This window comes from Aspergillus homomorphus, assembly GCF_003184865.1.
Source record: "Aspergillus homomorphus CBS 101889 unplaced genomic scaffold BO97scaffold_18, whole genome shotgun sequence".
Lineage (NCBI taxonomy): Eukaryota > Fungi > Ascomycota > Eurotiomycetes > Eurotiales > Aspergillaceae > Aspergillus > Aspergillus homomorphus.
Genome location: NW_020291904.1, coordinates 348,208 through 376,103, shown reverse-complemented (window position 1 = coordinate 376,103; position 27,896 = coordinate 348,208). Strand labels below are relative to the sequence as shown.

Sequence of the window (27,896 nt, the reverse complement as noted above, 5' to 3'; positions counted from 1 at the left end):
TAGTTCATCCCTACATCTCTTCCTGTTCCCTATTATTCAAACGCCCTCATTATTTTTACAGCCATATTGTATAGGCGAGTCAATCACCTATCGTACGGCCGTGCCAAGAAAACTACCCGAGCCACATTTGTTGACTCTAATCCAGGCTGAAGCATCGGAGATGGGCTCGGCTGAGCAAGGGAGCGAGACTCCCACAGACGGTCGGACGTGGCGCAACTACTTCCCTAAAGGCGACCTCTGGGTGTTCGGATACGGGTAAGCCTAACCGATTACTGTCGGGACTGCTGGGCCGCGGCAGGATGATCCCTGAGCTGAACGACCAGTGGCTGATGCAAAGCAGGAGTTTGATCTGGAAGCCACCGCCGCATTACGGTAAGCTGAACATCTCCTGATCTGAACCCAAGTGCAGAGTGCAGATGGGCTGATGTTTGCTAGACCAACGGGTTCCCGGCTACATCAATGGCTACGTACGGCGCTTCTGGCAGGTTCGTTGATCTATCTCTTCTGCTTCGAAAATGTCTCCTATGACGAGTGTGCTTGTCAGTAAGCAGCTGAGCTGACTAGCCATGTCTTTTAGGCTAGGTACGTCGGGCTGTTCGTTCGCCGAACATGGTATGTCAGGACTGACAGGTACTATCTAGTACCGACCATCGGGGCACTTCAGAGAACCCTGGGCGAGTTGTGACTGTGATCGAACGGGAATTCTGGGAAACGCTGGATGATCCGGTATGCCTCTCCATTATGTCTGGTGTCCACATTTGGGCAGCTGCATCACTAGATTCTTCCCACCATCAAACAACCTCATCGAATTAAGGCGGGTTACTCACAGTTTTAAAACAGCTGGCGCACCTGGAAATCTCCCCCACAGCCACGGTCTGGGGCGCTGCATATCATATTCCTGCCTCCCATGCTGAGGAGGTGCATGATTATCTTGATGTCCGAGAGATCGATGGTTACACTGTTCACTACACCCCCTTTCACCCCGTCGACACCTCCAAGGGCCCGAATGCGGAGGACTCTACGGCATTTCCGATCGTCTGTATGGTGTACATCGGTCAGCCAACCAACCCTCAGTTTCTGCGCGATCCCGCCCGACGAGAACAGCAAGACGTGGCAGAGGTGATTAGTCGCAGTCAGGGACAGAGTGGTAAGAACACCGAGTACCTGTATCTTCTGGAAAAGTCGCTGGACGGACTCGGGCTGGGGAGTGCCGATGTGCACGTCACGGATCTGGTGCGGCGAGTGAAGGCCATCGAAAGTGTGGAAGAATCGGCGGCAGAAGAGGCAAAGGCGGAACGGGATATAGAGGAAGCACTCCATGCATCAGGCGCGGAGGCTCAGTAAGGCTTCACCGGTTGAATAGGCCAGGCCCATTCCGCTTGTGTTGTTGTCCGTTGTCGCTGTCGCTGTCGCTGTCGCTGCTGCGCGCGATCCTGTCAGCGAGCTGTTGGCGTGTGATAGATAGATCAACTTAGAGATTGTACTTCCTTGAAGGTGCGATGGGGATTTGGAGGGCGCATGAAGAGTTGTAGAGTCCTAGTATGGAGGGAGGGTAAGGTGCTTCTGCCCGCTAGCTGCAACTCCGCTAGTCTGACAGTATGTAAGCGGCTGCTAACCTGGAGAAGAGAGATTTTCCCGTACCATCAGACAAGCCTGGAAGATGTGGTGCAAGAATTTGCCAATTCTGATACATCATTGGGCTAACTGTCAGGCGTTGGGATGTGATGTATGCAGGTAGACTAGCCCTCACAGCCAAGGAATCCTGCAAGATCGACCGTCATGCCCTTGTTTTGTTGGAATCAGTGAAAGAAATGCAGTGCAGATTTGCAGCCAGAGACCGGCCGATCAGTCTGCAATCAGTTGAGGCTAAAGAGGCATGGCTCAGCTGCTCCCTTGTTTCATTCGAGTCATGTATTGATGCTGATTGACGGATTGATTGCTCCTGCCCTACTCCTCTCAAATCCACAGTTCCAGGATGAAGAATGCTTCCTGTTGGGTGAAAGCATCACCAACCCTGAGAAGTCGCGATTCGTAGACAAGACAATTCCCACGACTGTCAACTCGCCCCAAAGGTCCTTTGGCAGACATATTCCATCTTTTACTGACTCTGCCATGGAAATTTAGCCCCTCCTCTCAGGTACCAATGAGGGGAAGGGAAGTGTGCCGTTGATGAATTTGTTAGCGTCTGCGATCCCATAGGTTCGCGCCTTTTGCCCCCCTCATTCAACTCCTCCTTTCTCAGTCGGAGTCCGTTACGTCTCTTTCTTGTCTCCATCACCCACGCTCGGTCATTATTCAGTCACTCAGTGAATCAGTCACAGTCAGTCATCACTATTCCTAACTACTACTGTACTAACCACTACCACTATTGCCCCTCCCCCTTCCCTCCCCCCCCCCCCCCCCGGCCACTTCTGGACCACTTGCATATTATTAACACCACTACTACCACCACCAAAATAAAATAGGTAAAATACTAAAAGAGACAAACATTGCTTTGCTTTTTGACCATTTCTGCGGCGGCGTCAGACTACTCAGACTTTTGCTCAGCCTGCCCTTTCCTCCCCTCCCCTCCCCCCCCGCTTTACCAGCCGCGTTGTCCGTCCTCTTTCCTCTCACTCTCTTTACTACTCCCACTTGCTGCATCTGCCCACTTCGCTGACCGCAATCCTTTCGCCAGAAGCAAACCCCTCATCTTCCCCCATTTTTGCATCCCTTCCCATCTAGGATCAACAGACGAGTAGTTTTGCAAAGGTACGTGTCTCCTTCTCTTATCTGGCCACTGGAACAGAAAATCCTGGAGAATCTGCTCGGTGGGACTGTCGGCAGTTGTCCTATCTGGCCAGACCGGTTGGAGGGGGATCTTCTGCAGGGTTTCCTCTCACAGAAGGCCACTGTCACAAACATTCTCTCCCACTATTCAATATTTCTTCTGAATCATTCAGCTTCTACTTGACTTTTCATTCTCTCTTTTCAACCCTCTGTGCTGCGCCAGCAACGTGAACGACGTCCCAAGCGCCACTGTTCTTTGCTAAACCTCAGCGCTCCGATCCCTTGGGACTAACCGCTCGAAATCTCTCTCTAGAACTCTACTTCTCACTCATCAAGATGTCTAAGCTTTTCGTTGGGTCAGTTTTATCCATTCGATTCACCAACCACTCATCTCAACCTGAACTAACACAATGTAGTGGCCTGGCCTGGCACACCACTGATACGACCCTTCGCGAAGGATTCCAGAACTACGGAACCGTCGAGGAAGCTGTTAGTCCCCCTCCTTTTGCGCGCCTGTCGGCCGCATCGACTCATTAACCCGTTTTAGGTCGTTGTCAAGGACCACGATACTCTCCGTAGTCGTGGCTTTGGGTTCGTCCGATTCGCGAACGAGGAGGATGCCGACAAGGCGATGGACGCCATGAACAACCAGGAGTCAGTAGCTTGTTTCTTTTGTCCTTGCTCTGCGTTGAGCCAGTGCTTACCCGAACAGATTCGATGGCCGTATTATCCGGGTCGACAAGGCTTCGGAGCGGCCCCGCGGTAACGTCGGAGGCGGTGGTGGTGGCGGTTTCCACGGCCGCGGCGGCTACAACCAACGTGAAGGAGGTAACGGAGGTTACCGTGGTGGATACGGTACGTCGTCCGCTCTACGCTCCAGATGACTTTGGACTATCAACTAACACAGACGCAGGTGGTGGCGGTGGCTACGGTGGTGGCGGTGGTAGTAAGTCTTGAACTCTCCTTGATTCCGCATCTCAGTCTCGCTGATACCGAGGTTCTCAGACTGGCGTAGCCCCAACCAGCAACAGCAGTCATACGACCCGAACCAGGCCGATGCTTAAGTGCGTGCGTGTGTGCATGTCGAACCCCAGAACCTGTCTTGCACTCTCCCTCCTTCTCCCCTGACTGTTTATTTCATGCAAACCCTGCTTGTGGGCCTTTCATTAGTCCTCATCCAGGCAGAGATGTGAATACGAAGGAACGAAGTCCCGAATCTTTTGTGGCGGTTACCCAAGAATGACTGGAACGATCACTGCCCTTGCCCTTGCCTCTTTCTCCGAGCTTCAAATTTCTGTATTGCCTGGCTGTCTCTCTCTCTCAACTCGCTCCCCCATCCCACCCCTTCGCGATTGATTTCTCCAATCTATGTAACCTGGCCATTATGGGAACTTGATGTTTTCTGAGCCGATCGTGAGAAATTGCAGAATTGTTGTTGTGCTCTTCATAAACGCCTGTTCGGCATCTAGGTCTATGGTTTGGAACAACCTTCAGCTCAATAGTCGAGCAGATAGGGGCCATAGAGCCAGAAGTGGACGCTTGCTCCAAGAATGACCAAGCTAGGGGGCGAGATTCCCCCCAAAGCTACAATCATAGTCTAGGCCCAGAGGAAGGTACAGTAACGTGAAGCGACACCAGACCATATGATAGACGCAAAGAAGATGCTAACCAGGTCCGGGCGCGACCATGCAGGGCTCGATGCACACGCCCGCAGGTATTGTCCACGGTTCCGCTCAGCTGGGCTGGACGTACTAGCCACACAGGCCAGTTATAGTCATAGTGATGGACGTGATCTTGGTTCAGTGGCATTGCAACGCGGGATAGAGGAAGCTGGGCAAAGGACAGAAAATTCCTGCTCAAGTCCTCAACCTCCAATGCGCGTGCCACTATCAAGTCCTCAACCACTATGCAATTCACATCTTTAGATGGTTATAAGTCCATGCATTGGGCTCTCATCCAAGGCCATCAATACACATACATATATCAATTTTTCACTAATCTGAGCTGTAACCACAGCTTTCTAGAGCTTTGCATCAATAACTGCCCATAGGGTCTTTGCATGCAGTATGATCATGCTCTGTAGCGTTGATTGAGTTTACTCATATGCTCTTCTTAGACAATCGTTTAGGTATACTCTTGTGCCGGGAGTTTGTATTTTGCACATCTCAAGTTGGAATGAGGCTAGTGGTTGAGAACCACTGCAGCCATTCCATACTTCTAATTATGGATCAAGTACCGTCCCTTGGTTCTCTTCGGAATTAATATGCCGGTGTCTACGGTATGAGGATCGCATCTTGCTTACATCTCAGAGGCTTTGTACGATACTACTTAATAGCAGGATGCGTAATTTTATGAAATGGATGCTAGGAAGAAGAATGTTTGGATTCATGGACTATCGACCTGGGCAGATATCTTAGTAGATATTAGATCAGCCTGAGTCGCAGTTGTATAGAATATTGTTCATCTTTTCTTTGTTTTCTGTTGCTGACTTTAACTATTACACTGTCTTGGATCAGGAACTTAGGGTAAATGGGTTGGATTGAAGGAGAAAAGTAAAGTAAATTAAGGAGTTGCGAGGGCCGCATTCTGAAGGGTAAGGTCAGAGAGAGGGAGGTGAGGAGGGGGTAGGTAGGTAAGAAGTTAAGGTAGGAAGTAAGAGGTGAGAAGTAAAGTAAGAAAGTAAGAAGCAAAGGTAAGAAGCAAAGGTAAGAAAGAAAGGAGAGGGAAGAAATGAGAGAGGGAAGGGGAAATAGCATGGGAAGAGGAAAGAACAGTCGTTTGCAGTACATGATAACAGAATAAGGAAAGGCCAAATCACGAGCAAAAGAGTCTCAATGTGATTGACAATGTCAATGAGCACGTATGTGGAGCTTAGTCTCACTGTGGATTGACTATTCCCTCTCTTATTCATGGGCGTTGCCTTTGTAGGTGCTTTGATATGGACTGCCGAACTTCCTTATCCCCCCTATAAAGACCATTACCACAACCATCCCAGTCGAATGAGTCTATCTAAACCTGGCTACATATCAGGCTGTACGAGCCTTCTGCTTCTTTGATGGTCGATCTAAATTTATCTATCAGTTTCGCAAGCTCCTCGCCTGTGGTGCGGTTCTCATTTGCCCAGAAGGAAACTACAGTATATTGCAGGAGTTGAAACAAAAAGAACTGAGTAACAAGCGAAGACACGCATCATGGATACGTATGACAGTTGCTTGAGCTTAAGTCATCGAGGAAGGTGCGAGGTCACCGACATCATTCTGAAGCAACTATCAGACTTCCACAGCTTAACCACTTTCGAGCCATTCTCATCACCTCAACTCTCTTTCCATCTTCCCATCTTCCCCTTAACGACTGACTTTCGCTATCTGCTTCTTGACAAGCATGCCTAACCTTAGTTTCCATCATGATCGATTGTCAAAAGTCGAAGAGTGGCTCATGGGGGATGATAAGAGCCCTTCTAGCCATCTCAGACAGGTCCTTTCCGATCAAGACGCCATCCGCGAAAGTGAGTCCCTCTCTCCTGACAAGCCAAAATGAAGCTAAAAAGCAATCTTGCCATTGTAGCTCTCCAAACCCATATCCAATCACTCGCCCAGAACAATAATGACGGTGTTCCGTTCGAGGCTGGAGAGCACCCTATACTAAATCTCCCAACTACGGAACCTACTGCACGAACCTCAAACCCAGACAACAAATCAAGATATGATCGTCAGACTAGGCACAAGGTCAAGCATGATAAGTATGTATACAAGGCGGATGGTTCTGATCCAGCTGTGAGACGCCGCAAGCGAGCAATCGCCTTCGACTATCATGCGCCCAACGTGGCTCAAGACCGATTGACGGTAGGCCTTCTGCTTTCCCTATTACAACTATCGCGATGCTAAGTCATATGATAGCTCAATCATTGCCAAGAACCGGGAATCTTCAAAAAGGGAAGGTCATCTGCTCCCATAAAGCCTCGAGGTACTCATCAAATTCACATTCACTTAGCTTTATAAGTGGAGGCGAAACGCTAATCATGACGTAGTGCCTACACATTCGTTCTCAGAGGAAAGCTTCCTGTTAGGAAAGTCTTCAAGGAGCCCTCATCGACGTGCAACTAGGGAACTGAAGCCATATCTCAACTCACAAAGCGACCAAATCGCAAGAACTCGTACGAGGGGTGTGTTGCGCTACTCTGATACCTGTTCAGAGCATCAGTCACAACACAACACAGAAGACGGAACAGGGATAATTCCGAGTAATGCTACGAGAACGTCACGTACCACCTTAAATCTGTCTTCAGACGCTGACCATGACGGCTATACAAGAGAGCCTTGGGTGTTTACAAATGACTTCAATGAAACAACCCCAGAAAGAAAAGCTTTGCCGCACTCTGGAGGATCTACAACTGCTATCCAAGAAGAGGGAGGAAAATTGGAAAATGGAAACTTACGCGGATCGGCACAAGAAATTTACAGAATGCTTGCGACGCAACAGACTTTCTGATAAACGCAAATCTCTATCATCCCGAGTCCCGACCGAGGCTGCTATGAATGCGCCGTTCAACAACATGCGAAAGACAGGGGGAGGGAGTGCGAATGGCCAACAGCACATGAGGCCAGCTCTTGAAGCTCAGGCTAAAATTTCATCGGGACATCGTCGAAGGCGTCCTGAATACCACCTACGTCGGCAGCAGATATCATCGCGGGAAGTAACCGGAGACCTAGTCGCCTCGACTAGACCATCTGAACATATCTTGTCTTGTGAAAACGACGTCAAGGCCATGCTCGGAAGGCTAGAGGCGTCGTTACCAAGCCCCTGTGATGAAGTTAACAGCATCGATTCTTGCAAGGCTGAATCGTACTTGACATGTGCCCCATTGAACGAGGTTGACATGAGTGATAATGACCAATTTGTTTTGAGTGCCAGCAATGTGGACTGCGCTGCTCTTGAAGCTGCGTGTGATGCAGTCCTAGCTTCAGAACTGAATCCCATTCATCCCATTGGACTCTGTGGCAAAGGACTCAACAAGATGGGCACCGAGCCGGCGGCTGCAGAGCAAACATGCTATCACTACACAGAAAACACAAACAATACTCTGAGGAGCGCCCCTACAAGCGATGCGGGAGGAGATACGGATTTGTCAGGGCACATCAAGACAAGATATCATGGCAAGCTGTTTATGGATCATGAAGAAATGCAGACTCGAGCTCAAGGTCTCGCCCATATAGAGGGCTGCCTGGAATGTAGGCTGCGCCAAAGCTCTGACTCCCAGCAATGCGAGCCCGTTCGCCGACAAATGGAGATGGGCAATAATCTCGAAGGTTTTTGGCAGCGGAGAAGACTGTATTGAAGGTTCCTGTTTGATTTCATCTTTGCGCTTTGGGTTATCTTTGCATGAGGTATTTTGATATGATGATTTTGTTTTTTTTTTTTTCGTTGGAGCCAGGTTAAGATGTGTTCGTTTTCCTGCCACGATATTCCGAGGTGAGAAAATCATGTATCAATAGTTTTGGAATTTTCAAGGTCAAGTTTCAACGTCAAACCCAAAGTTGAAAAGAAGATCATACCAGAATACGAGTAGGGAGTAACGCTGATAAATTAGGCTATCTGACCCTATTCTGACAAGGTGGAACTAGCCAGGTTCTAACTTTCGGCCGTAGCCCTGGAGCAGCCCCAAACCCCCGGGAGGAAGGGTCTGCCAGGTCCCGAGGGCACGGATGGGGTCACGGGATGTCATGTCACGTAGACAGGGCTTGGCTTCGGGGATTGATACATCAACATCTCAATCTGGAGTTCAAATTCTCATCCTAGCTAACCCATTCCCCTGGGAGAGCAAGCTGCACTGCCTACCTCCTCAAGGCTCGAGGCCCCTGCCCCACGTCACCGATTGACCGATGATCGACACTGCAATGACCATGACTATGACAGGGCGCATGTTGCTTTTCGTGCACCATTGCTTAGTGCGGACAGGGTTTCGTTCGGAGGATTGTTAGCGGTGGTGCTCCCTCTGTCTATGCTATAGGGAACCCCAATGCAACCTCGACAGTTCCAGGATACTGATAGCCTTGTAGCCTAGTAAGTACTCCATTAACCACTGGATCACACTCCTCCACCTTCCCCACTCGAGCTTGTTCGCTTACAGTAAGAATCAGTCCGATCCTCTGGCCGATTACGACGCCTTGCAGGGTAGCAGGGGGTGGGCAATGCAGTTGGATTTTTAGTTGCAGCTCAGTCTACGTAGGGTATCTACTCGAAGTAGGCCATGATCAGGCAGAAGGCTACCAGGCAGCAGGCAACAAGCCGAAGAGGTGACATGGCAGGGTGGCCGGGGGAAACCTTGGGTTGATTGACTGGATGGAAGAGCCCTGGGAAGCAGAGCAGAAGTCCTGTGCGTTGGTGTCAGGGGCTAGACCGCGCTGCAGCGGACCTTACCAGGTTGTCGGGACCAATATTGCCGCAGGAGGAGGGGATGGATGAGGGAAAGAACCGCACGGGCTGCAGGAACCGGTCTGTCGGGTATGTTGCTTGTTACACTTGATTCTTTTGGAGATTGGATGAGATGAGATGGGATGGCTTGCGGGGTGGAGATCAGGCTGTATTGAATTCTTTGGAGATGACCCTAGGGACGTTGTTCGGCAGTAAAGACTGGACTTAAAGCCTACGTTGGAGACGTTTGTTGTGTAGCTTGGTTGTTTGTTTTGCCCTCTATTCTTTAGTCTCTGGGGCTTGTATGTCGAGGGAGGAGGTGCTCGTTTAATGACTCCGGCATTGTCTGCACACTGGAGTATTGTATGGCTTGAAATGATGTGTTCGGTGTATGCTGCCATACTGTTGGAGGCGCGGTCACTTGATACTCTGTCTCTAAGCTATTCAGATCGTTAGTGGCATCACATCTTCGGAGCAGGAGCGGGAGCCCATCGATGAGGGATCGAACAAGCCACCGCCAGTCTCGCAATCTAGCTTAGTCTTCCGGAGCATGCAACCAATGCCCAACTGGCATCTCGGCTGCAACAGGAAAAGTAAATTCGCTGCCGATCCGGACCCGAGAACCTGGACCAGCCTCGGACAAGGCTCCCGGAGTGCATTTGTCTCCCATGCAGCGCTTCCAGTCTACAAGCATACGATATGAGATGCTGATAGGCCCTTCCGGCCTCGCTAGCTCTTTCTGTACTTTCGAGGAGATTGTACGCCAAGGTGTGTGCGTAACGGGTGGTCTGCTTTCTTGTCCAGCTGGTGCACGCGATAAGGAGATGTGGTAAGGCGTCTAGCGATTCTCGCTCTGATTTAGACTCTTGATGATATCTTTAATCTCGACGGAGAAGGCGAGAAGCGCTGGGTCTGATTGCAAAGAGTCCTATTTTCGTTCGTGACGAGGCCTGTATGTGCAAGAACAATTGTGGCTTCGAGCTGATTGCCTCATTCACACTCGTATTATGCATTTTACCTGTTCTGTCGGGTCAATAGTCAGTATTTTACGCTAAGAATGTGGCACAAGTACATACGGACCATGCATTTCCGGGCCCATGGAGGCGGGTTGCGGACAGGCTTCCGCTGTGCTGCGTAGCTCAACGCTACGTGGATGAGTTAAACCAACTGGGGAAGGAGTCGTATGATATTACCTTCACCTCTATATCACTTTGAAAGTGTCGACTGGGGTAGATGGCTGCTCATTCGTTCTGTCAGGTTGACTGGTTGCATTGGCTTGCTGCACCATGCTGTGTACAGTTCCCCGGCAGTAGGGTGGTTCGAAGGTCTCGTAAAGGGTCTCGTTTAAACTAGCCTTGGGATTTAGTAAGTGCTTGGCTAGGTTTCCTTTGAATCAAGCTTGCGTTGGAGTTGGAGAAGGAGCGTTAGCCCTGTGCCTGGGGTGGTATAAAGAGGCACATCCAGCGAGCTGGGAAAGAGCCAGAGAACTAAGTAAACGCAACATGTCCAACAAGCAAGACTGCCCGTCACTTCGCGAGCCAGCTGCGTCTCCACCTGCAGCCTGCACTATACCTCCAGCACCGCTGACAGAGCGTAACCTCTGTGTTCACGAAGAGCTCAGCGAGATGGTTTGTATACGCTTTCCTCACATCTCCTTTCACGACAAGGCCACTGTCATCTAGAGAATAACCACACCACTGACATTCCGCTCAGCATCTCCTCTCGGACCCAACCATTCCTTCATGGATCGACTCTCTCATCGCAGAGGAGCGTATTCATGTCTTCCACTCCCAGCTCGGCTTTTCCCTTTCCGACCCTGACGCTGCTCCCAGCGATGATATCGCGTCAGAGGGGGAGCAGCTCTCTCAAGCAGTCTACACTGCTTCCACCTGTCCACCGAAGGTCGAATCAGCTTCTAGCGCCAACAATCAGCTTCCAAGTTCACTGAAGCTCTTTGAGAACAAAATTGCAATGGACCAGAAAAGCATAAATCGCGAGACGCCGCTGGAACGCTTCCTTACGCCGGGATACAGTGACCCGTGCTTCTATGCGAAGCCTGCGTTGGCGAATGCGGGCATCCAGCCGGGAACTTCAGAGGGAAGGGAGAAAAGAAAGCAAATGGCGAAAGAGAATGTAGAGCTCGTTGTCTCTAGGAGGGTGGACTCTCCATGACTTGTTGTTACTTTATGAAGTCCAGATGGCAGTGGAGTGCCGTTATAGTCCATGTGGACGTCTAAGTTGTACACGAGTCTAGATTCAGTGCATGCTCAAACTTGGACAAAGCCCTAAGGCTAATATTTGGGTATACCTCTCTAAGACAATTATGCTATGCTATAAACTCAACACGAAAATCAAACCAATGTGTCCCAGAAGACAATCCTATTCACAAAAGATTTTGAGCGCAAAATACCAGGTGACCACATCCCGGGCCGCCACACGTCCAACGTCCTCTGTTCTAATCATTCTGAAGGGGGGGGGGGGTTGCTCTGCCAAAAGCCTGCCTGCCTAACTTGCCAATATTGCAAGCTCGCGAGCCCACTTGGGATGCAGCAAGGTATAATCCCTCCAGAGTAATGCCCACAAGGACTCCAGAATGTAAATGTTTTCCCCAAAACGACAACTTCAATCACAGAGGGGAAAGTGCCCCCACTGCCCCGGCTCCCTTGAACGCAGCCTTGTTGCTCACGACCACCTCAACGGGGTACTTCCATTCCATGAATCTCGTCCAACCTGTATTAGAGTAAAGCGTTAGAGCCCTCAATCTTACAAGGAAGCGGAAGAGAGAGAGAAAAAGGAAATAAGGCAGCAACATACTCCAGTAAGCGCATTTCCGGCCGAGGTATTTTCCCACGAACGGAACAAACACCATGGTCAAAAGCATCTCTAGCTGCTCAAGACTCTCGCGCCATTCCTCCTCCGCGTCGGAGTAATCTGAAAGCGTATCGAGGTCGGAGGCGGAGGTGGATTCGGAGGGGAGGGAGGCGATGTCGTCGTCGGAGGCTGAGGAGTAGGACCGATCGCGCGAGGAGACCATGTAGGCGGATGTGGTGAGGGATGGGTTCGAGGCGGAGGGTGAGGCGGACATTTTTGAGAAGGGTTGTATAGATATCGAGTTTGTTGGAGGTATAGCTCAACGCGTTGCGAGGGAGATGCGGGGATGAGTGGGAGTGGTGGTGATGTTTGTGCCGGCTGTAGTGGTGGTGGTTGTTGTGATGGGATGGAATGAATGATGTCAATCGGAGCGTTTAAAATCAAGCAGTGGCCTGCCTACCGCTTGAGCAACGAATTAAGCATAAGCCACTTGGTCGAAGGTATTGAAGGACAGCGACGGAATGGATTGAAGCTCGGCGACGGTAGTTCTTGTTCAGTGACGAATCGGGACGGAGATGGTCTGATGTAATCACCCAGAGGACTGAGGCAGCGAGGCAGTAAGGCAGTAAGGCAGAAACAGTGGGAAGGCAGCAACATCTTTTGTGGCCTGAGGAGGGGAGAGATGACAGTACGGTAACGTGAATACAGTCTTGAGTCACTGGATGGGCTCACGTGACATGACCCGCGATAACAGAATCGCCATCAGATCACAACCCAGACCAGCAACACCTCAACGGAGAATCCAAGAAGATCGACCTCATCATTCTACCAAAAGCGTTCTCTCCGTCCCTCGATTTTTTCCCTTGGACGGTTCTTGTTCTGCCCGTGTTGGATTGAGAACCCTTTGAATTATCACAAGCGCCGAGCCAATATGGCGGACACTGTACGTCACAAAGCCCGTTTTCCCTTTACCGATCACCCTCCCACATTTTCTTCATCCTCTTCATACCCGCTGCTGTCCAAACCACCTCGACTTGCCTGCCTCAACGCACGCTTTCTCTGCTTCTGTCGGTCTTGTGGTGCTGGTATTCAGCGAGCAGTGCTATTCCTGAGACTTTTGGTGTCAGGAGATTTTCATTGTCATTCTATAATTTCGGTGCCCCGCTAACGTGTTGGTTTGGTTGGTTCCCGATTAGCAGGTCGAACCCAAGCAACGCAAGTCCGTCGCATTCAGTGAAGGAGACGTCATCATGGATACCAACGGCGAAGTCACAGAGACCCCTCAGGTCGAGAAGCCCGTTGAGGCTGCTGAGGGTATGTTCTGAACCCCCGTGGCGGGGATGAGTTGTCAACCTCATCCCCCGAAAAATCTACTCGATCGCCCAAGCTAACCCCTCGCCTTTGTCTACTATGGAACAGACAAGTCCGTCGACGAAGTCACCGAGCTCTTCAAGGGCCTGTCGAAGAAGAAGAAGACCAAGAAGCCCAAGGACACGGAAGCCGGCGAAGGCGATGAGGCCGCCGCCGCGGACGGCGAGTTCGACCCCACGGCTCTGAAGAAGAAGAAGAAGCCCAAGACCAAGAAGGTCGACACCGACGACTTCGAGGCCAAGCTGGCCGAGGCCGGTGTCAGCGCCAACGCCGGCGCTGGCGAGGAGAAGGAGGATGAAGTCCCCGAGGGCGACCACGAGGCCGGAACCGGTATCTGGGCTCACGACGCGACGCAAGCCATCCCCTACTCGCTGCTCGTCTCCCGATTCTTCTCCCTTATCCAGAGCCACCACCCCGACCTGCTGTCCAGCGGCACCAAGTCCTACAAGATCCCCCCGCCCCAGTGTCTGCGTGAAGGTAACCGTCGTACCATTTTCGCCAACATCGCCGATATCTGCAAGCGCATGAAGCGATCCGACGACCACGTCATGCAGTTCCTGTTCGCCGAATTGGGTACCAGCGGTAGTGTTGACGGTTCCCGTCGTCTGGTCATCAAGGGTCGTTTCCAGCAGAAGCAGATTGAGAATGTTTTGAGAAGATATATCGGTATGCTTTTTGTCTTTCTCGGTCCCCCTTTTGGACCGCCTCGATTTCCCACTAACTCCTCCCTAGTCGAATACGTCACCTGCAAGACCTGCCGCAGTCCCGACACCGAACTCAACAAGGGTGAGAACCGTCTATACTTCGTCACCTGTAACTCCTGCGGTTCTCGTCGTTCCGTCGCCGCCATCAAGACCGGTTTCCGTGGACAGGTCGGCCGCAGAAAGCGTCAGGGTTAAACGGTTTGAAAAATCGGGGGAATTCATATTTTCTCTTTTTCTCCCGAGAGGCGGGGAGAGACAAGACACGAAAAGGAGAGAAAGAGAGAGGAAAAGAGGGTTTTTGCTTTTGTTTATGCAATCTATGGGTTTTTGTGTGGCATGTCCCCTCCCGCTTCTTTTTTCTCCCCGCTTGCTCTTTTTCATTGCCTCTCTTTACTTCGTGATGGACATGGTTATGATTTCATATTCCCACACCTCCCTTTTCTCTATCTTCTCTCGTATACAAAGAACTTCCTTCTCCTTCCCTTTTTTCTTTCTCTTTTTGGATTATGTATCCCATGAAGGATCATGTTGATTTGTGCATGATGGGGATTTATGTGAGATGATCGTTCAGTCTTTTCTTGAAGCTGTTGAACGTCCGGATAGGGGGTGTATGGAGGGGTTTCCGGACCGTAGAGAAAAGCAAGGAGGGGTGTTGAGAAATTGAGGATAGTTCGCTTAGCATGGCATGATAGGTGAATGGATCGGTATGACCTATAATCTGTAGCTTGCAGACTGCATCGATTCTTTGTAGATGAGACCATCACGCTCTCAGTAGGCTTTTCTCGCCGAACAAATACAGCATATTCACAAAAAGCAAGCAACAAGTCAAATTGCGCTAGAATTGATCCAACATTCAGAATATTGCATCGTGCATGCAGTCCAGTCAGGTGCTAGTTGCGGTAACAAAAGATGCAAAACAAATCACAACACAAGGTATATAACAAAGAATATTAAACAGACAGGAGAACCTTGGTCCCAAGAATACTACAATGTACTCAGCTGATAGCTTTCCCGCCACTGATATGTGCCAGGAAGGAAGATACATTCCGGGTCTGCATGTACACGGACCCAGGGCCGGTGAACCGACAGGCCAGGCCCTCTCCGGCGCTCCAGTTGGAGATGATGCCTCCGGAGGCGACGCGCTCGATCTTGTACTGACAGTTCCACGCCACCAGGTGTCCGTTGTTCACGAAATAGATCTCGTCTTTGGCTAGCTAAATGGTGGGGGGAGGGGGAAGAGGGAAGGAGTTAGTTGAAAGGATTCTTCTTCAAATGATGACTTGGACAAGGGATCTCTGCAATGAGTGACTTGGAGTAAATGAACGGAAGGTTCATACCTCTTTCTTGACGATCGCGCCGAAGCTCTGCATCCAGAGAATCCCGGAGCCCTGGAACTTGTACACGAAGAACCCTTCGCCGGAGAACACGCCCTTCATGATGCCTTGGGTCTTGTACTCGCTCGTGACGCCGCTCGTCGAGGCCAGGAAGGCGTCTCGCCCCACCGTCCATTCCTGCGTGCCATCCAGACGGAGCGCGGTGATATCGCCCAGCACGGACGGCGCCAGGAGAAGCTCGCCGGGTCCGGTGTACGTCGACCGAGCCACCTGCCCGCCGGCCAGCGCCTTCATCCATCCGAAGGAGAGCGAGCCTCGGAGGGAGATTGACGGGGACATGGCGATCATAATTCCTATAGAAGCATATAATGTCAGTCTGCGTTTCAATGTCTTGCGGCAGTGGTTGGGGAAGCTGTGGTAGCGGCGATGGAGGATTCTCTGCGAAGGGTTGACTGACCGGGTCGGGCCTGCAGGGGGCATCCGAAAGCTAGCTGGATCGTTAAGAGACTGTTGGTGTCGCGGTGGCTGATCCGGTAGCTGCCGCCGTTGAAGGTTCCCACATCGTCCATGTCTGTGGACATGGCACCTACAAAGTTCGCAGACGCTAATGGGCCGGACTTGCTGCCGATTGACATGTCCGTGTGGGCTCTTGTGAGTGTTGTGCCTGACGGCGGTCCATCGGAAGAACTTCGAATGGCTGCGTTGGCGCCGTATACTCCGGCGTTATCGGCGACGTGGTTGGCTTTCTCATTCATTGGTGGTGTAGGAGGTTTGTTCTCGCCATTTGAAGGCGCAGGCTGCTGGGTTGGCGGAGGGAAGCTGAAGTTGGGAGGTGGAAAGCCCGGGGAAGCCTGCGGCGGGGAGTAGACTGCTGGAAATGTAAGTTAGGAATAGTAATCGCAATCATGGTTCGGATGGCATACTGGGTGCGTTGCTGGGATCTTCATATCGGAGCGAGTGGTTAGTACCGTCCACGAAGTATGAGTTGCAGTACGACGGACATACAGGAAATAGAGCCTTGGCTAGGCGGGGGTGGGTATGCGAATTGTCCAGACATGCTTGCTGCAATTAAGTCAATTGCTTAATAGCAATAGCACCAATTGTTAGCTGACAAGTCATTTGTACGGCAAGGTAAACCGTGGGGATTGAGACGCTTGACCTACAATCTGGGTTCTCTTTTTCTCCGAGACAAACTTCCAAATCGCTGAGATGTGGTAAATATAAATAATAATTAGCTGATTATATCGTGAGTGCGACAACGGTGTATCAATGAGTTGCTCTGCCAGAGAAACAACGAGGGGGTTGTTAGGACATTAGTAGCAAGAAGTCAGTGTCGATGCGGTACAGACATTGCGGAACAGCGACGAGGGGAAATGAGGAGTAGGAGCATCTTTAAATGAACCGATATGGAAGACGGTGCCATGAACGAGTAGGTCGACTGAGACGAGGCCCTTGTGGCAGTCCAAGCAGCACTACTGCATGGTGATCTCCAGTCGGCGCTTAGAGAACGTATCCAACGATCTGGCTGGTTGACCTCCATGCGGCACGGAGCGCTGGAACACGTCATTGGCCAGAGCATGGGCGCTTCGAGTGAAGCCCATATCCACATTCGCCTAGCCCAGGAAAATAGGAGGCTTCGTATTACATTGGAGGAAGATTAATGCTGCCAGAGGCGGCCAGTTGCTGTGGATCAGGCAATTGGTGTAGGAGAATGGCCGCTTGGAACACCCGCTTAGGTGCAGATATCCTCCTGTGTCTGGCTGCAGGAGCCAAGACCACAAGGCTCTCAACCTTCAGGATGGGTATGGGTACGGTAGATTTTCTCTTCAATTTCCCAATGATAATGGGTATCGGTGCCAGAGAAATCAACGACTCCAACAACCTCTATAGAGATGAGTTGGTCAGCGGATTAAGTACGTAGGTCTTTACCCCTCCTCCCTTCTGCTAGATGATACGCTGAGAGCACCCACAAGCTTCATCGTCTTGAATTACTTGCTGAAGACTCGAGCAAAGCCAATATGTCAGAACGCCCTTGTTCTATGGCCTGGTCGGACACGGTCAAGCCTTTATCATTCTTAAGACCAATTTCAGATCTCTGAAGCAGCAGGCGAATGATGTCCTCGGTCGCGTCATGCTCCACTGCTTTCATCAAGGGTGTATTCCCAAAATCGTCTTGTGCATTAACGTTTGCCCCATAGTTCAGGAGCAATTCGATCTTACACCATTCTCCATGGTCATCTGCTGCGGCGAACAGCAGGGGCGTCCTACCATCAGCGGTGACAGCATCCACATCGCATCCTTTGTCGAGTAAGAGTCGTGTAATCTCCAACTGGTTATGAATGACTGCTTTATGCAGTGCAGTGAAGCCTATGGTATCCTGGTGGTCAACCTCCGCTCCATGACTGAGCAGAACCATAGCTGTTGGCAAGTCGCCCTGAATGGCCGATATAGACAAGGGCGCTTCATTGCTTCTTTTCAACCCCAGGTTCGGGTTGGCTCCATTGACAAGCAGTCTCTCCGTTGCGTCCTTATCTTGAGAAGCAACTGCTTCAAGAAGTGCCGAATAGCCCTCATATTCGCGCCCATCAATATCGGCACCGTGCCGTATTAGCGCCTGGATTGCTGAATCCGCATTGCATTGTGCCGCAAACAAAAATGCCTTCTGCGTCAATGCTCCATATGCTTGACCGACTTCGGTCCATTTGATCAGAATCCAAGTGACAAGAGCATCCTGCGAGTTTTGAAGTGCCCATTGGAGGCACAATCGATCATCGTCGCCGGGCACCTGTCTCTCAAAGACGATGTCCAGGCCGTGTGTGAGCCATCCGAGAATGGTCTCCTGGGCAAGGCTCTGGGTGTCACTTTCAAAAGCCGCACCTATTCCTGTATTTCCAGAATTCGAGCTCCTTGAGTCGTGCTGAACGTTGTTTTGTGTGTTAAGAAGTCTGTCTCCTTGGGAGCCTATCGGTAGGATAAGGTCCTTGGATGCACCCAGAGCTTCTAAAGCTGGGACTATCGAGTGGTTTGGAGCCTTATTCTTGATAATGTGCCACGTAATCCAGCCAAGCTGACGGGAGAACTGTGACCACCACGCTTGATGAGTCGTGGAGTTCATCCAATTCAAGGGCCGCTTGAGGCCCTCATAGTGTTTGGCTCTAGCGTCAAACTGTAGAAGTGAGCGTACCTCGTCGTAACCCGCGTCTCGAACAAGAACATCGTTGTGGCTCATGGCGCGTTGGCAGAGATAAGCAAGTTCGAAAACGGAACGCTCAAATTCCTCTCCCTCGCAACGCTCGCACAGCCAACGGGCAACAGCAAAGGCGCCCTTCCAATCTGCGCCTGATATGGATCGTTCGATCTGTATCCTGACGCTGCTTGAGTCTGCAGCAAGCCTTGGCAGTAATGGCTTGAGAGTCGGAACAATGCATAGCAATGCATCCTCCCTTGAACCCAGGTTGGCTTCTGTGAAGCACGTTGCGAGGAGCTCAAGGCGGTCGCTGAACGTAGTAAACCTATCCTGTGACCCTTCGCGGACCTCCACTCGACCTCCAATCTCTGTGACGCCTCGCAGGACGCTTTGGAGAAACCGTATATAAATGTCCTGCGCGGCCATCACCTCCACTCTATTCTCAGTTTGCACCACAAGTATATTCTTTCCGGTCTGGTTTCGAGTCGAGGGGATACCAAAAAGTCGACTGTGAAAGACAACAGTCTCGGAAGGAACCATATATGCTTCGGTTTGGCGGTGGACCCATTTATGGAACAATAGGTCTGTCTCCTCTTTCGAAGCTTCTAACTCGTTCAGCCCTACAGCACGGACAAGGCCGCCTTGGAGCCACTTGACATCGGCCTTGATGAGTGACCATGTCCAGAGGCCCAGCACCGCTTCTAGGACGGCCGCATCGACCTTCCATTGTAAAGTGTCCTCTGATCTTTCGAGCCTGATAGGATAAGTTTCGTAGCTCGGAGGTGAAGCATTAGCGTGAAGAGATTGGCATTGGATAAGAAGGTCGAAGCTGTGTGTGTCCTTGTTTATATGCTTCCAGTCCGAAAGCATGTTCATTGTGTCTGTGATTGTCTTTGCTAGATTGTAAGCTACCTGACGGATGGGGAGATCATCCCAATCCATGCTTTCGTGGCTTCCTCCAGATGTGAACCTAGTCAATTTGGCCCTCGTCTGTATGGCTCTGGTACTGAGATCATTGCTTGTCATTGAGGCTTGGGTAGATACGATACCAGATGACGGGGTCAAATGGGACTGCGACTGCGACTGAGACGCAGGGGCTGGGCTAGCCACCAAGTCAAATGCTTGAATACCCTCAAGGTGAAATGTGAAGAAGTCCAACTCCTGCTTCTTGTGTGAGACCAGATGTCTGTCGCGGTCTGAGAAGCGGTTCTCCTCCGGTCCGGTTCTTTTCGTCCGAAGGGATGCCCTCACGATCGACATTAGGAACGTCGAGCCCACCTGTGCGAGGATCACCGAAGCATGTAGCCCACGGAAGCCCACAAACTGAGTCACGAACCCAACTACAGTCGTGACAACCGTGAACATCAACAGTGGCTCCTTCTCAAGGTTATGGGATCTTCGGACTGATTTGATGTACAGAAGGTCCTTGGTGGCCTCTGCCCCCGGCCCTTCATTGACGGCCATGAAAGCGCCAAATACTTGGTCTCCGACGTCCTGATCGCCTGGCTGTAGCCAGTATATCTTGCTTGGCACGGCCGGACGAATATAGCATTTTGTGGAAGAGCGTTCGATGATGAAAGCGCAAAAGAACATCCCGACGCTGAGCAATACAGACCCCATGAAGAACAGCGGAAAGGCATAACTGACGACCGGGTTGCCGTCTTTCTGGAACTGGTCCGGAAACAAGAAAACTGTTATAGCGGCGTAAACAAGCACACCTGGGACATGTTGTCAGAACCACTACTCCTGAAGCCCGTCACGGTGGATCGATGTTAACGTACCCACTTGCAGCACAAACCCTAGTGCTCCGGCAGCATAGAACCAGCCCTGGCTTCTCCGTGCAATTCCCTTGTTCAGGGATAGATTCGGTATGTCAAGCTCGGCAAGGTGTTCCTTTTCATCAAGGACCCGATGGCCTTTGCCGGCCACCCAAGCACCAGTCTGAAGCGCATCATGCAGGGTCCCGATCCTGCACGAGCGTTGCTGGGTCCGCGTGTCTATCTCCGCCCACACCACGACCTCGAGCACTCGCGGTCTTCCAAGGACCCTGGACACTCCTCCGTTATTGAAGAGCTCGGCTGTACTCTCCGAGACACAGGACAGAAGCTCATTCTCCGCTTCCCCGGGGCCTTCTTGGGCCCTGCCTATAAACGCCTTTAGGGATGCATTGCCACAGACGCGAATAACCGAGATCACTGCGGTGAGAATACCCAGTGGAGAAACGGCGAAGATGAAGCTGTCAAGGATGTTGATCGACTCGGAAAGGTATTGCTTGCTCAGTCGATCCCCGAAAAGCGAGATCAGAGGTGCCTAGATTGATCATGTTACCATGGCGGCGTGTCTTGCCTGGGAGTTCAGCCATAAGACTTACCAGATCTGTTGCTAGGTCGTCCGTGAAATCATCCCATCCTGTGGCTCGAGCGCCGGGGATTGTAGCGAGCAACGCGTATAGTATCAATTGCCTCGACATGGCTGGCGATATGTGACTCAATCACATAATTTCTAACATTGCATGCCTTTCAGCGAACCCTCGGCTGATTTGTACTCGGGGTGCTTTGAAACATGGGAAGCACAGTTGGTCATTTTCAGCCCTGTAGGCGCCATGTTCACTGCCCCGTAGGGCGAGGCTGGAGCGCTCACTAGTCTGATACCCTGGCGGCTGTTTCCAAAAGCCCATAGGCCATGACCTCCGCCTTGCGGAACGCTTCTCCTCTTCCAAAAATGGCTCGACGTCTCTCTGCTCCGTATTGTCGGGTTGACTATGCTTTCAAGGTTGTAGTTTTGATTGGCCTTCTCGAGTTCTTCGATGGAAATACCATCTGCGAGCTCAAAGTCTGCTTAGCGCTTCCTGGGAGTGACAGTACTACAGACAACGAAAGCAATGCAGCAAGTCCTGCGATAAGATCGATGCGATAAAATTTGAAGCTGAAGAGAATGAGATACAATGCAAAGAGCGGGTCTCCTTTTGAGCACAGACAACCATGATATACTATCTGTAAAGCGGCCTGCTGTATTATTTCTCTGTCTTGTCAAATATTGTCAGGGCTCCATTAAACCTATTAACCTGCTATTCCAACTGGGTCTCACAAGAGCAAATCATGGATTAGAGAATTCACAGAGAGTATAATGATGGAAAGCAGAAAAACAACCCCCAACGCCAATCCGATGGAAAGACTGAATTGAGTAATGAAACCACACAAAAGCAACCCAACAATTTCTCAGATGCTTTGCTACAAAGCCAATTTGGCGAAAGAGCATTAGAAGATGCTGTTCACGAGGTTCGAACCAATGGTTGCACCGGCACCGAAGACAGCTAGAGCATCTTGTCAGCAACCATGGACCCAAAATACAAACCGATGGGAAAGCATCAGTGCTGCCATCCCAGAAGAAGACTTACCAGCATTACCCAACTTCTTGCCGAACTTCTTCCCATGTTCCTCGAATTTGCCCTTCTTGGCAGGGTCCCCATCGGGCGTAGAACCACCCTGGCTCACTTCAAGAGGCATGTTTCCATAGTTGGTAGGTGGGGGAGACGAGACAACCTTCTCGTCAACCACGTTGACATAGCTGCGCGGGAAGATACCCTCGAGGTTGGTGCGCTCGTTACGACCACGCCACCCTGACTTGAGTGTTAGCACCAGCGCAAAATCGCCACGCTCGGCTGTGGGGGTGTATGAAATCCTTACAATCGGCGTTCATGTGTTCCAGAACATGGATACGGTCGTGCGGCTGCAGAGCTAGGTCGCCGGGATCCGTCGGGGTGTACGCATACAGAGCCGAGGCGATAGACAGCACGGGCGGGGCCTGGGGATAAGCAGGAGGCGGCACGGGGGCCGGGCTGGCGTATGGCTGGGGCGGAGGCTGCGTTTGGTACGTTGCCTTCTCGTTCAACGAAGTATTGGCAAATTGGTTGGTGGGAGGAGAGTAGGGGGCGGGCGACGGTTGTGTTTGGATAGGCACAGGTGCCACTGGCTGCTGTACTGGCGGTTGCTGAGGGGGCACTGAAGATCTACTGCGCTCGTTCTCTTTCGGGAGTTGCGATAAGATGGATGAGAGTTGTGCACGAGTAATGACTGATGAGTCTGCCAGGAATTCAAGTTCCTAGAGATTCGTATAATATTAGCAGCCGGGTCATCATGGACGTCCATTTTGCTCGTTAGCAGGACGGCGAAGGTGGTGAGGAGGTTCAACTAACCGATCGGACGTTGCGGAGCGACCGGTTGGTCATGGCCGAGAACAGATCGCCTTGTGGTGCCATGACAGGCTGTATAGAGGAAATGCGAGTGAAGTAACGGATGAAGACTAAGGCCAAGTATTTAAGACTGTGATTCAACTCAAGAGACAGACGAAACGCTGGATGAGAAAGAGTGAACAGAAAGACGGATGGAAGAGCTGAGGCAAATAATAATAGACGATAATGGAGTGACCGAATGATGGAGGCATTGGCCGCCGTCTCCAGTTGGTCCCTCCTCTTACTCAGATTTGGTACCTGAGGCCCCCTTCGATCATTCAGAGGGGTTGGCCTCAGGCTGTGGGGGCCTGATTGGCCCCGCGGAAGTTAGCTTGTCTTGTCATTCCAGGCACCATTATTCCCCCCTCCTGTCTGAATTTGAGGTTGAATGCTTGATGCTAGAAAGGGGCAGAGTTCAGGGCCCAATAGTCCCACTCAAAAACGCTGGAGCTTGATGGATATGATGCTGTTTTCTTGAAAGACTTGACTTCAGTCAACAAATGCCAAGGTTCAGGCCGACATGCTACAACCTGTTACTTCGATGATGAGAAATGTCTCGCTTTGTCTCTTGGCCATATACGAGAAGTGCTATTCTTGGAAATTGACCTTGTTTTATCTGTGCAGTCTTCGCTCCACAAAGAGCATCAAGTTTTCAGTGCACCGGATATATTGCATATCAGGACACTAGTCCCGGATGCATAAATATGTATCATGATTCAAGTGATCAGCATTGTGCTCACAATTGCGTGGTTATGATTCAGTGGAAACCCTCACTGGATCCTAGCACACCTGAGGCTTATCTGTACCAGCCGCAATCAGCCATCCATACTACTTGTCTTGGTGATATAAGTATAGAGCAAACTCCTCCAGCAGGAATAAGAGATGGAAAACAGTCTCCAACAAACTTCTCCGTACCAGAGACCGCAAGGCAGGACAAATGCATGAACATGTACTGGTGGTAGCATCTTCAATGTTAAGAGCCGCAGCCAGCAAACGAGGCGCACCATGGGATTCCTTGCTTGGGTTTATGCTCAAGCATACACATATCCTCATTCTTGAATTCACGTGATTTGTCGACTAACTGGCGGCTGTCACATTGCGGCTTCGTGCATTGAGCGCCAGTATATCCACCGGACCTGAGAGACTTCTTTGAATGCTTTCTGATTCGCCTTCGTCAATCAGTGGCGCATGAGAGCAAGCACTGCTACTAGTGAAACTGGGAACCTCTCCACAAGGAGCTGCTAAGCCTTCGAGTTCACTGCCAATTGCTTCTACCGGGTTTTGTAGAAACAGTTAAGAATGATGAAACTATATATAGTAAGTTTGATGCTCGGGTGTGATGTAGTACGAACCATCAACCCAGCACATTACCAAGCCCCATAGATGTATGCAAAGATACACCGAAGTCAAACAATGGATTGGAATCGCTCATTGATAGTACAGTTCTCGAGCCAGTACATTGACACTGACAGTGTAGCCGTCCTGCAAGGAGAGTTGGGATGCCAACCTGCTGATTAATTGAACCTTAGTCTTGGTCTAGCCATACTCTTTATCAGATTGATGGTATAAGCATATATCCTGGATTTTGCAACAAGGTGTGATCAGCGAGGAAGACTCATTCTGACTCACAGTCCCAGCATGTTTATACTTCGACACCTCAACAGTTCTTCTAAGAAGGCGGAGTTAAGAGCCTTAACGGAGGAAGATGTCCCGCCACAACCACTAAGCCTAATTTAGCCACCGCCCCTCTGGCTCCGCCATCTCAAGGCTCGAGAAGCTTCCGTGGCGGCGATATAAATTCAGCGGGTCTCCATCATCCCTCCTTACGACATTTCTCACGCGATCTTTCTCTACCGCCACCTGCTCCTCTTCACCACAAACACGCTTACCACCATCCATTCAACAACCTCGTTACACCACCGTTTCCACACACACATTCAAAATGAGCGAGTGGGACTCCGTTACGCGCATTGGAAGCAAGAACCGTGGTGGCCCTGCCATCCGCGAGACCGTCGTCAAGGGCAAGAGCGCTCTGAACGCCGCCCAGCGCCAGGGTCTCGTTATCGGAACTGAGAAGAAGTACGCCACTGGCAACTCGGTAAGTCCTTCTCTGCCTCGCTGCGCGGGGCAGCCACCCGCCACGCAGCCCAAAAACCCGAAAAAGGAGGGGCAACCCGGCTGACTGTGTGAACGATTCTAGGCCGGACGCTCGGCTGCCGTTGAGGGCCAGCACTTGACCAAGGTCGACCGCAGCGACGACATTGTCAAGCCCAAGACCGTCGGCCACCAGGTCGCGGACGCTATCAAGAAGCGCCGTACCGACGAGGGTTACAAGATGACGCAGAAGGAACTCGCCACCAAGTGCAACACCACCGTCACCGTCATCCAGGACTTCGAGCGTGGTACCGCCGCCCCCGACCAGAAGGTCCTCAGTGCTATGGAGCGCGTCCTCAACGTCAAGTTGCGAGGCTCGGACATCGGAGCAGAGAAGTTCCCCAAGAAAAAGTAAATTGAACGTCGGGGGTGAGCCCGCGGCTTTTTCTTACGGGGGAAACTGTATGAAGTTCATTTCCTTTCGACTTTCATCTTCTCTCCCTTCTTCTTTCGGCCATTCTCTGTTCCAATCGTCCCGGGTTTTCATCAAATTCTTCAATTGCGCAACCTTTTCGGATGTCACGTTTTAACGCACTTTTATTCAATGAGATCTCATGATTTTGTTTCTCTTTCTCCTTTGTTTATCTGCTGGTCAGAAGAGCGCTGGCCCGGTATTCAAAACGGAGTCTGTTTTTTTGTCATCAAGAACAAAGACTTCGAGTCATCATTCAAATGTGATTCTGCCTCTAGGTGGATACTGAGTGTTTTGCTGGCTTATGCATTTTTCAGGCGAGATAGAATTGTTGCCTAGCAAGTTGACCACGGAATACAACTGATATATTCATGAGCAAGACAATAGGAAGGAATCATGTATGTGCACACAGTAAGAAAATAAGGTTTCTTTTATTAGGACACACAAAGCGACCAGAAATAGGAAATGGTACCAACTCCGACTTTATCATGGAATAAATGAAATGAAACTCATGCCCTGAATCGCCTCGAGGTCTTTCTCGTTCCCGCCGTACCGGCCCTCTTGCCTTTCTACTTTTGGGAGTATAGTGTGGAAAGAAAAGATGAACTTCGCCTCATGACACATACAAAGGATGCGTAACTGGGGGTTTTTTAAACAAAATGCATTCCGAACGTCAAAATCCGCCTCTCTTCTTACTTCCTCAACTGCTCCCGCTCGACCTCGTACATGAAGTCGAAGTAGGGCTTGTCGAAGTGGTGCACACGGACGTAACCGTCCTCTCCACCGGAGGCGTAGGCAGTACCGGCGGGGTGGACGTCGACGGTGTTGAGGGGACCGAAGTGACCTCTGACACGGCCAATCTCGTCCTCGAAGACCTTGTGGTAAAAGCGAGCCTCGAATTTACCCTGGCGGGCGGAGGTGGTAGTGACATCCATGGCGGCCTGACCACCACCCAGAATCACGTAGTCCTTCTTGGGCGTAATCGTGGCGCTGTTCAAGGGAGTGTCGGCAGGGTAGGTCTTGAGGATGGCGAGGTTACGGGTAGACATGAGCTAGCGGCGCGTTAATATAAAACTGGTCCGGTTCCTGGGAATAGAAATGATGTAGCAGAACACCTACCTTGGCGGACTTGTCTTTGGAGGCGGTGATGAAGTGGGTGCGGTCTTGAGAGAATTGGATGTCGTTGATCTGGTGGTCGAACTCGTGGACCTGGACGTTCTCCAGCTGCTCACCGGTCTGTTTTTTTTTCAGTGCCGTGTTAGCCACTCATTGCCCTATCCCTGGTCCAGAGATCAGAGTTTCTTGTTCTTGTTCGCACCTTCTCATCGTACTGGCTGACACTGCCGTCTTCGTGACCAGCAATAATGTACTTGCCCATATAACTCCAGCCCGCAACCGTAGCCTTGCTCTCCGTGCAGGTGATGCGCAAGCTGGGCTCATCGGCCTGGTTCTCCAAGTTCTCGCCGTAGCTGATATCAAGGACGGCAATGGTACCCAAGAAACCCATACGCTTCTCCGTCACGGCCAACAGTCTGCTTCCGTCGGGGCTGAACTCGACCCGCTTCACGGCCGTAGGGAAATCCCACACCTTCACGCACTCGCCGGTCTTGACGTTCCATAGTCGCACGGTGTTGTCTGCCGAACCCGTCGCCAGGAGAACCGTGTTGGGGCTCACATCGACCGTCCAGATAGCACCCTGGTGTCCGTTGTAGGTACCGAGTCTCTCGCCGTTGGCCGACCACCAGGCGCACACAATTTTATCCTTCGACACGGAGAATAGAAGATCGCCATCGCTGTTGAACTTGATCTGAGTCAGGGCACGTTCCTACACAAATCAGATAGATTAGCAAATCGCCATGTTCTCCGGCCTTTATATTGAAATCCCGTCCAAGTTTCTTTGTGGTGTTTTGACGGCCGACAGATAAGAGTCTTCGAGCTGCTGGGAGGAGGGCAAACGCACATGGCCCGCAAGCAAAATAGGCCTCATCTTAGACCGACCAAGCGAAGAATCTGGGGAAAGGCGACGAGAAAAAAAGAGCGATGGATCACAGCTGAGGGCGTCTGTGACCGGGAGTCGTATAATACCTGCGTGTTGAGGCGGAAATCCTTGCGGGGTGCTGGCGGGCTCACTTCGTCGGCGTCGTCAGGACTAGTTTGAATTTCATCGCACAGTCCGGGCTCGCGCGCCAAGACTTGCCTGATTGAGCCTGTTCTGTAAAGCAATGACCATACCGGAGGGCGAGTAGTTCCGGTATTGATGGTTGCATGTCACATGATGTATATGACCCTAACAACAATCCTTGAATTAGGTTTAGTGTACCTTGTCATGTGACTTTAGCCCAGCCATACCCCTCCTGGTCTAGACTAGACTCCTGCACTAAGCCTAAAGGAGAACTACATGGTCACTTCCATTCCAGTTCATGGTTCAAGCGTCAGCCTGAGGCTCCGGCGCGCTTTATGGGAGACTTTTCCATGGGAAACAAAGGCCGAAGACAGAGAGCAAAGATCACAG

At 51.0% G+C, this 27,896-nt stretch overlaps 11 protein-coding genes across 11 annotated transcripts; 6 read left to right on the top strand and 5 right to left on the bottom strand.

The window, feature by feature from the left end:
* Positions 1–160: 160 nt before the first annotated feature.
* Positions 161–1,344, top strand: BO97DRAFT_345079 (gamma-glutamylcyclotransferase; the record flags this gene model as incomplete). Its single annotated transcript, XM_025691761.1, has 5 exons — positions 161–255; positions 341–372; positions 436–485; positions 631–726; positions 841–1,344. 5 exons carry the CDS (start codon positions 161–163, stop codon positions 1,342–1,344), a joined length of 777 nt encoding a protein of 258 aa, XP_025551421.1.
* A 1,661-nt stretch (positions 1,345–3,005) lies between these two features.
* On the top strand, positions 3,006–3,961 carry BO97DRAFT_64051 (RNA recognition motif domain-containing protein). The gene is made up of 6 exons (XM_025700959.1): positions 3,006–3,125; positions 3,186–3,258; positions 3,317–3,423; positions 3,482–3,624; positions 3,683–3,715; positions 3,775–3,961. Exons 1-6 carry the CDS (start codon positions 3,106–3,108, stop codon positions 3,831–3,833), a joined length of 435 nt encoding a protein of 144 aa, XP_025551420.1. The 5' UTR covers positions 3,006–3,105; the 3' UTR covers positions 3,834–3,961.
* Positions 3,962–6,820: 2,859 nt separating this feature from the next.
* BO97DRAFT_63860 (uncharacterized protein) lies at positions 6,821–8,331 on the top strand. The gene has a single exon (XM_025700958.1). It carries the CDS (start codon positions 7,064–7,066, stop codon positions 8,102–8,104), a length of 1,041 nt encoding a protein of 346 aa, XP_025551419.1. The 5' UTR covers positions 6,821–7,063; the 3' UTR covers positions 8,105–8,331.
* Positions 8,332–10,682: 2,351 nt separating this feature from the next.
* On the top strand, positions 10,683–11,352 carry BO97DRAFT_452149 (uncharacterized protein; the record flags this gene model as incomplete). The annotated part of the gene is made up of 2 exons (XM_025699023.1): positions 10,683–10,808; positions 10,894–11,352. 2 exons carry the CDS (start codon positions 10,683–10,685, stop codon positions 11,350–11,352), a joined length of 585 nt encoding a protein of 194 aa, XP_025551418.1.
* A 138-nt stretch (positions 11,353–11,490) lies between these two features.
* Positions 11,491–12,522, bottom strand: BO97DRAFT_405608 (uncharacterized protein). The gene is made up of 2 exons (XM_025695227.1): positions 11,995–12,522; positions 11,491–11,910 (listed from the first exon to the last, which is right to left on the bottom strand). Exons 1-2 carry the CDS (start codon positions 12,263–12,265, stop codon positions 11,807–11,809), a joined length of 375 nt encoding a protein of 124 aa, XP_025551417.1. The 5' UTR covers positions 12,266–12,522; the 3' UTR covers positions 11,491–11,806.
* Positions 12,523–12,922: 400 nt separating this feature from the next.
* On the top strand, positions 12,923–14,261 carry BO97DRAFT_434624 (translation initiation factor eIF2 subunit beta; the record flags this gene model as incomplete). The annotated part of the gene is made up of 4 exons (XM_025697690.1): positions 12,923–12,934; positions 13,188–13,305; positions 13,411–14,028; positions 14,095–14,261. 4 exons carry the CDS (start codon positions 12,923–12,925, stop codon positions 14,259–14,261), a joined length of 915 nt encoding a protein of 304 aa, XP_025551416.1.
* Positions 14,262–14,944: 683 nt separating this feature from the next.
* Positions 14,945–16,633, bottom strand: BO97DRAFT_63631 (AIM24 family protein). Its single transcript, XM_025700955.1, has 6 exons — positions 16,564–16,633; positions 16,406–16,480; positions 16,324–16,341; positions 15,858–16,268; positions 15,404–15,753; positions 14,945–15,280 (listed from the first exon to the last, which is right to left on the bottom strand). Exons 2-6 carry the CDS (start codon positions 16,455–16,457, stop codon positions 15,062–15,064), a joined length of 1,050 nt encoding a protein of 349 aa, XP_025551415.1. The 5' UTR covers positions 16,458–16,480; positions 16,564–16,633; the 3' UTR covers positions 14,945–15,061.
* A 4,154-nt stretch (positions 16,634–20,787) lies between these two features.
* On the bottom strand, positions 20,788–21,197 carry BO97DRAFT_63645 (uncharacterized protein). The gene has a single exon (XM_025700956.1). It carries the CDS (start codon positions 21,055–21,057, stop codon positions 20,827–20,829), a length of 231 nt encoding a protein of 76 aa, XP_025551414.1. The 5' UTR covers positions 21,058–21,197; the 3' UTR covers positions 20,788–20,826.
* Positions 21,198–21,511: 314 nt separating this feature from the next.
* Positions 21,512–23,293, bottom strand: BO97DRAFT_405605 (SH3 domain-containing protein). Its single transcript, XM_025695226.1, has 4 exons — positions 22,783–23,293; positions 22,274–22,688; positions 21,985–22,206; positions 21,512–21,900 (listed from the first exon to the last, which is right to left on the bottom strand). Exons 1-4 carry the CDS (start codon positions 22,843–22,845, stop codon positions 21,845–21,847), a joined length of 756 nt encoding a protein of 251 aa, XP_025551413.1. The 5' UTR covers positions 22,846–23,293; the 3' UTR covers positions 21,512–21,844.
* Positions 23,294–24,634: 1,341 nt separating this feature from the next.
* On the top strand, positions 24,635–25,766 carry mbf1 (multiprotein-bridging factor 1). Its single transcript, XM_025692722.1, has 2 exons — positions 24,635–24,916; positions 25,019–25,766. Exons 1-2 carry the CDS (start codon positions 24,761–24,763, stop codon positions 25,325–25,327), a joined length of 465 nt encoding a protein of 154 aa, XP_025551412.1. The 5' UTR covers positions 24,635–24,760; the 3' UTR covers positions 25,328–25,766.
* Positions 25,766–27,519, bottom strand: tif34 (translation initiation factor eIF3 subunit i). Its single transcript, XM_025695225.1, has 4 exons — positions 27,345–27,519; positions 26,703–27,209; positions 26,504–26,620; positions 25,766–26,436 (listed from the first exon to the last, which is right to left on the bottom strand). The coding sequence occupies exons 1-4, from the start codon at positions 27,369–27,371 to the stop codon at positions 26,077–26,079; spliced, it is 1,011 nt and encodes a 336-aa protein (XP_025551411.1). The 5' UTR covers positions 27,372–27,519; the 3' UTR covers positions 25,766–26,076.
* Positions 27,520–27,896: the final 377 nt, after the last annotated feature.

Coding starts and splice junctions, on each gene's coding strand:
- BO97DRAFT_64051 (XM_025700959.1), top strand. CDS start 3,106: ATGTCTAAGCTTTTCGTTGG. Junction 3,424..3,481: donor GACGCCATGAACAACCAGGA/GTCAGTAGCTTG, acceptor TTACCCGAACAG/ATTCGATGGCCGTATTATCC. Junction 3,625..3,682: donor AGGTTACCGTGGTGGATACG/GTACGTCGTCCG, acceptor ACACAGACGCAG/GTGGTGGCGGTGGCTACGGT.
- BO97DRAFT_63860 (XM_025700958.1), top strand. CDS start 7,064: ATGACGGCTATACAAGAGAGCCTTGGGTGTTTACAAATGACTTCAATG.
- BO97DRAFT_405608 (XM_025695227.1), bottom strand. CDS start 12,265: ATGTCCGCCTCACCCTCCGCCTCGAACCCATCCCTCACCACATCCGCC. Junction 11,911..11,994: donor CCGGAAATGCGCTTACTGGA/GTATGTTGCTGC, acceptor ACTCTAATACAG/GTTGGACGAGATTCATGGAA.
- BO97DRAFT_63631 (XM_025700955.1), bottom strand. CDS start 16,457: ATGTCTGGACAATTCGCATACCCACCCCCGCCTAGCCAAGGCTCTATT. Junction 15,754..15,857: donor CCCCCTGCAGGCCCGACCCG/GTCAGTCAACCC, acceptor ATGCTTCTATAG/GAATTATGATCGCCATGTCC. Junction 15,281..15,403: donor GCGCGATCGTCAAGAAAGAG/GTATGAACCTTC, acceptor CCCACCATTTAG/CTAGCCAAAGACGAGATCTA.
- BO97DRAFT_63645 (XM_025700956.1), bottom strand. CDS start 21,057: ATGTCGAGGCAATTGATACTATACGCGTTGCTCGCTACAATCCCCGGC.
- BO97DRAFT_405605 (XM_025695226.1), bottom strand. CDS start 22,845: ATGGCACCACAAGGCGATCTGTTCTCGGCCATGACCAACCGGTCGCTC. Junction 22,689..22,782: donor CGCTCCGCAACGTCCGATCG/GTTAGTTGAACC, acceptor ACGAATCTCTAG/GAACTTGAATTCCTGGCAGA. Junction 22,207..22,273: donor GGAACACATGAACGCCGATT/GTAAGGATTTCA, acceptor CACTCAAGTCAG/GGTGGCGTGGTCGTAACGAG.
- mbf1 (XM_025692722.1), top strand. CDS start 24,761: ATGAGCGAGTGGGACTCCGTTACGCGCATTGGAAGCAAGAACCGTGGT. Junction 24,917..25,018: donor AGTACGCCACTGGCAACTCG/GTAAGTCCTTCT, acceptor GAACGATTCTAG/GCCGGACGCTCGGCTGCCGT.
- tif34 (XM_025695225.1), bottom strand. CDS start 27,371: ATGAGGCCTATTTTGCTTGCGGGCCAT. Junction 27,210..27,344: donor CTATTTTGCTTGCGGGCCAT/GTGCGTTTGCCC, acceptor TGATTTGTGTAG/GAACGTGCCCTGACTCAGAT. Junction 26,621..26,702: donor TCAGCCAGTACGATGAGAAG/GTGCGAACAAGA, acceptor AAAAAAAAACAG/ACCGGTGAGCAGCTGGAGAA.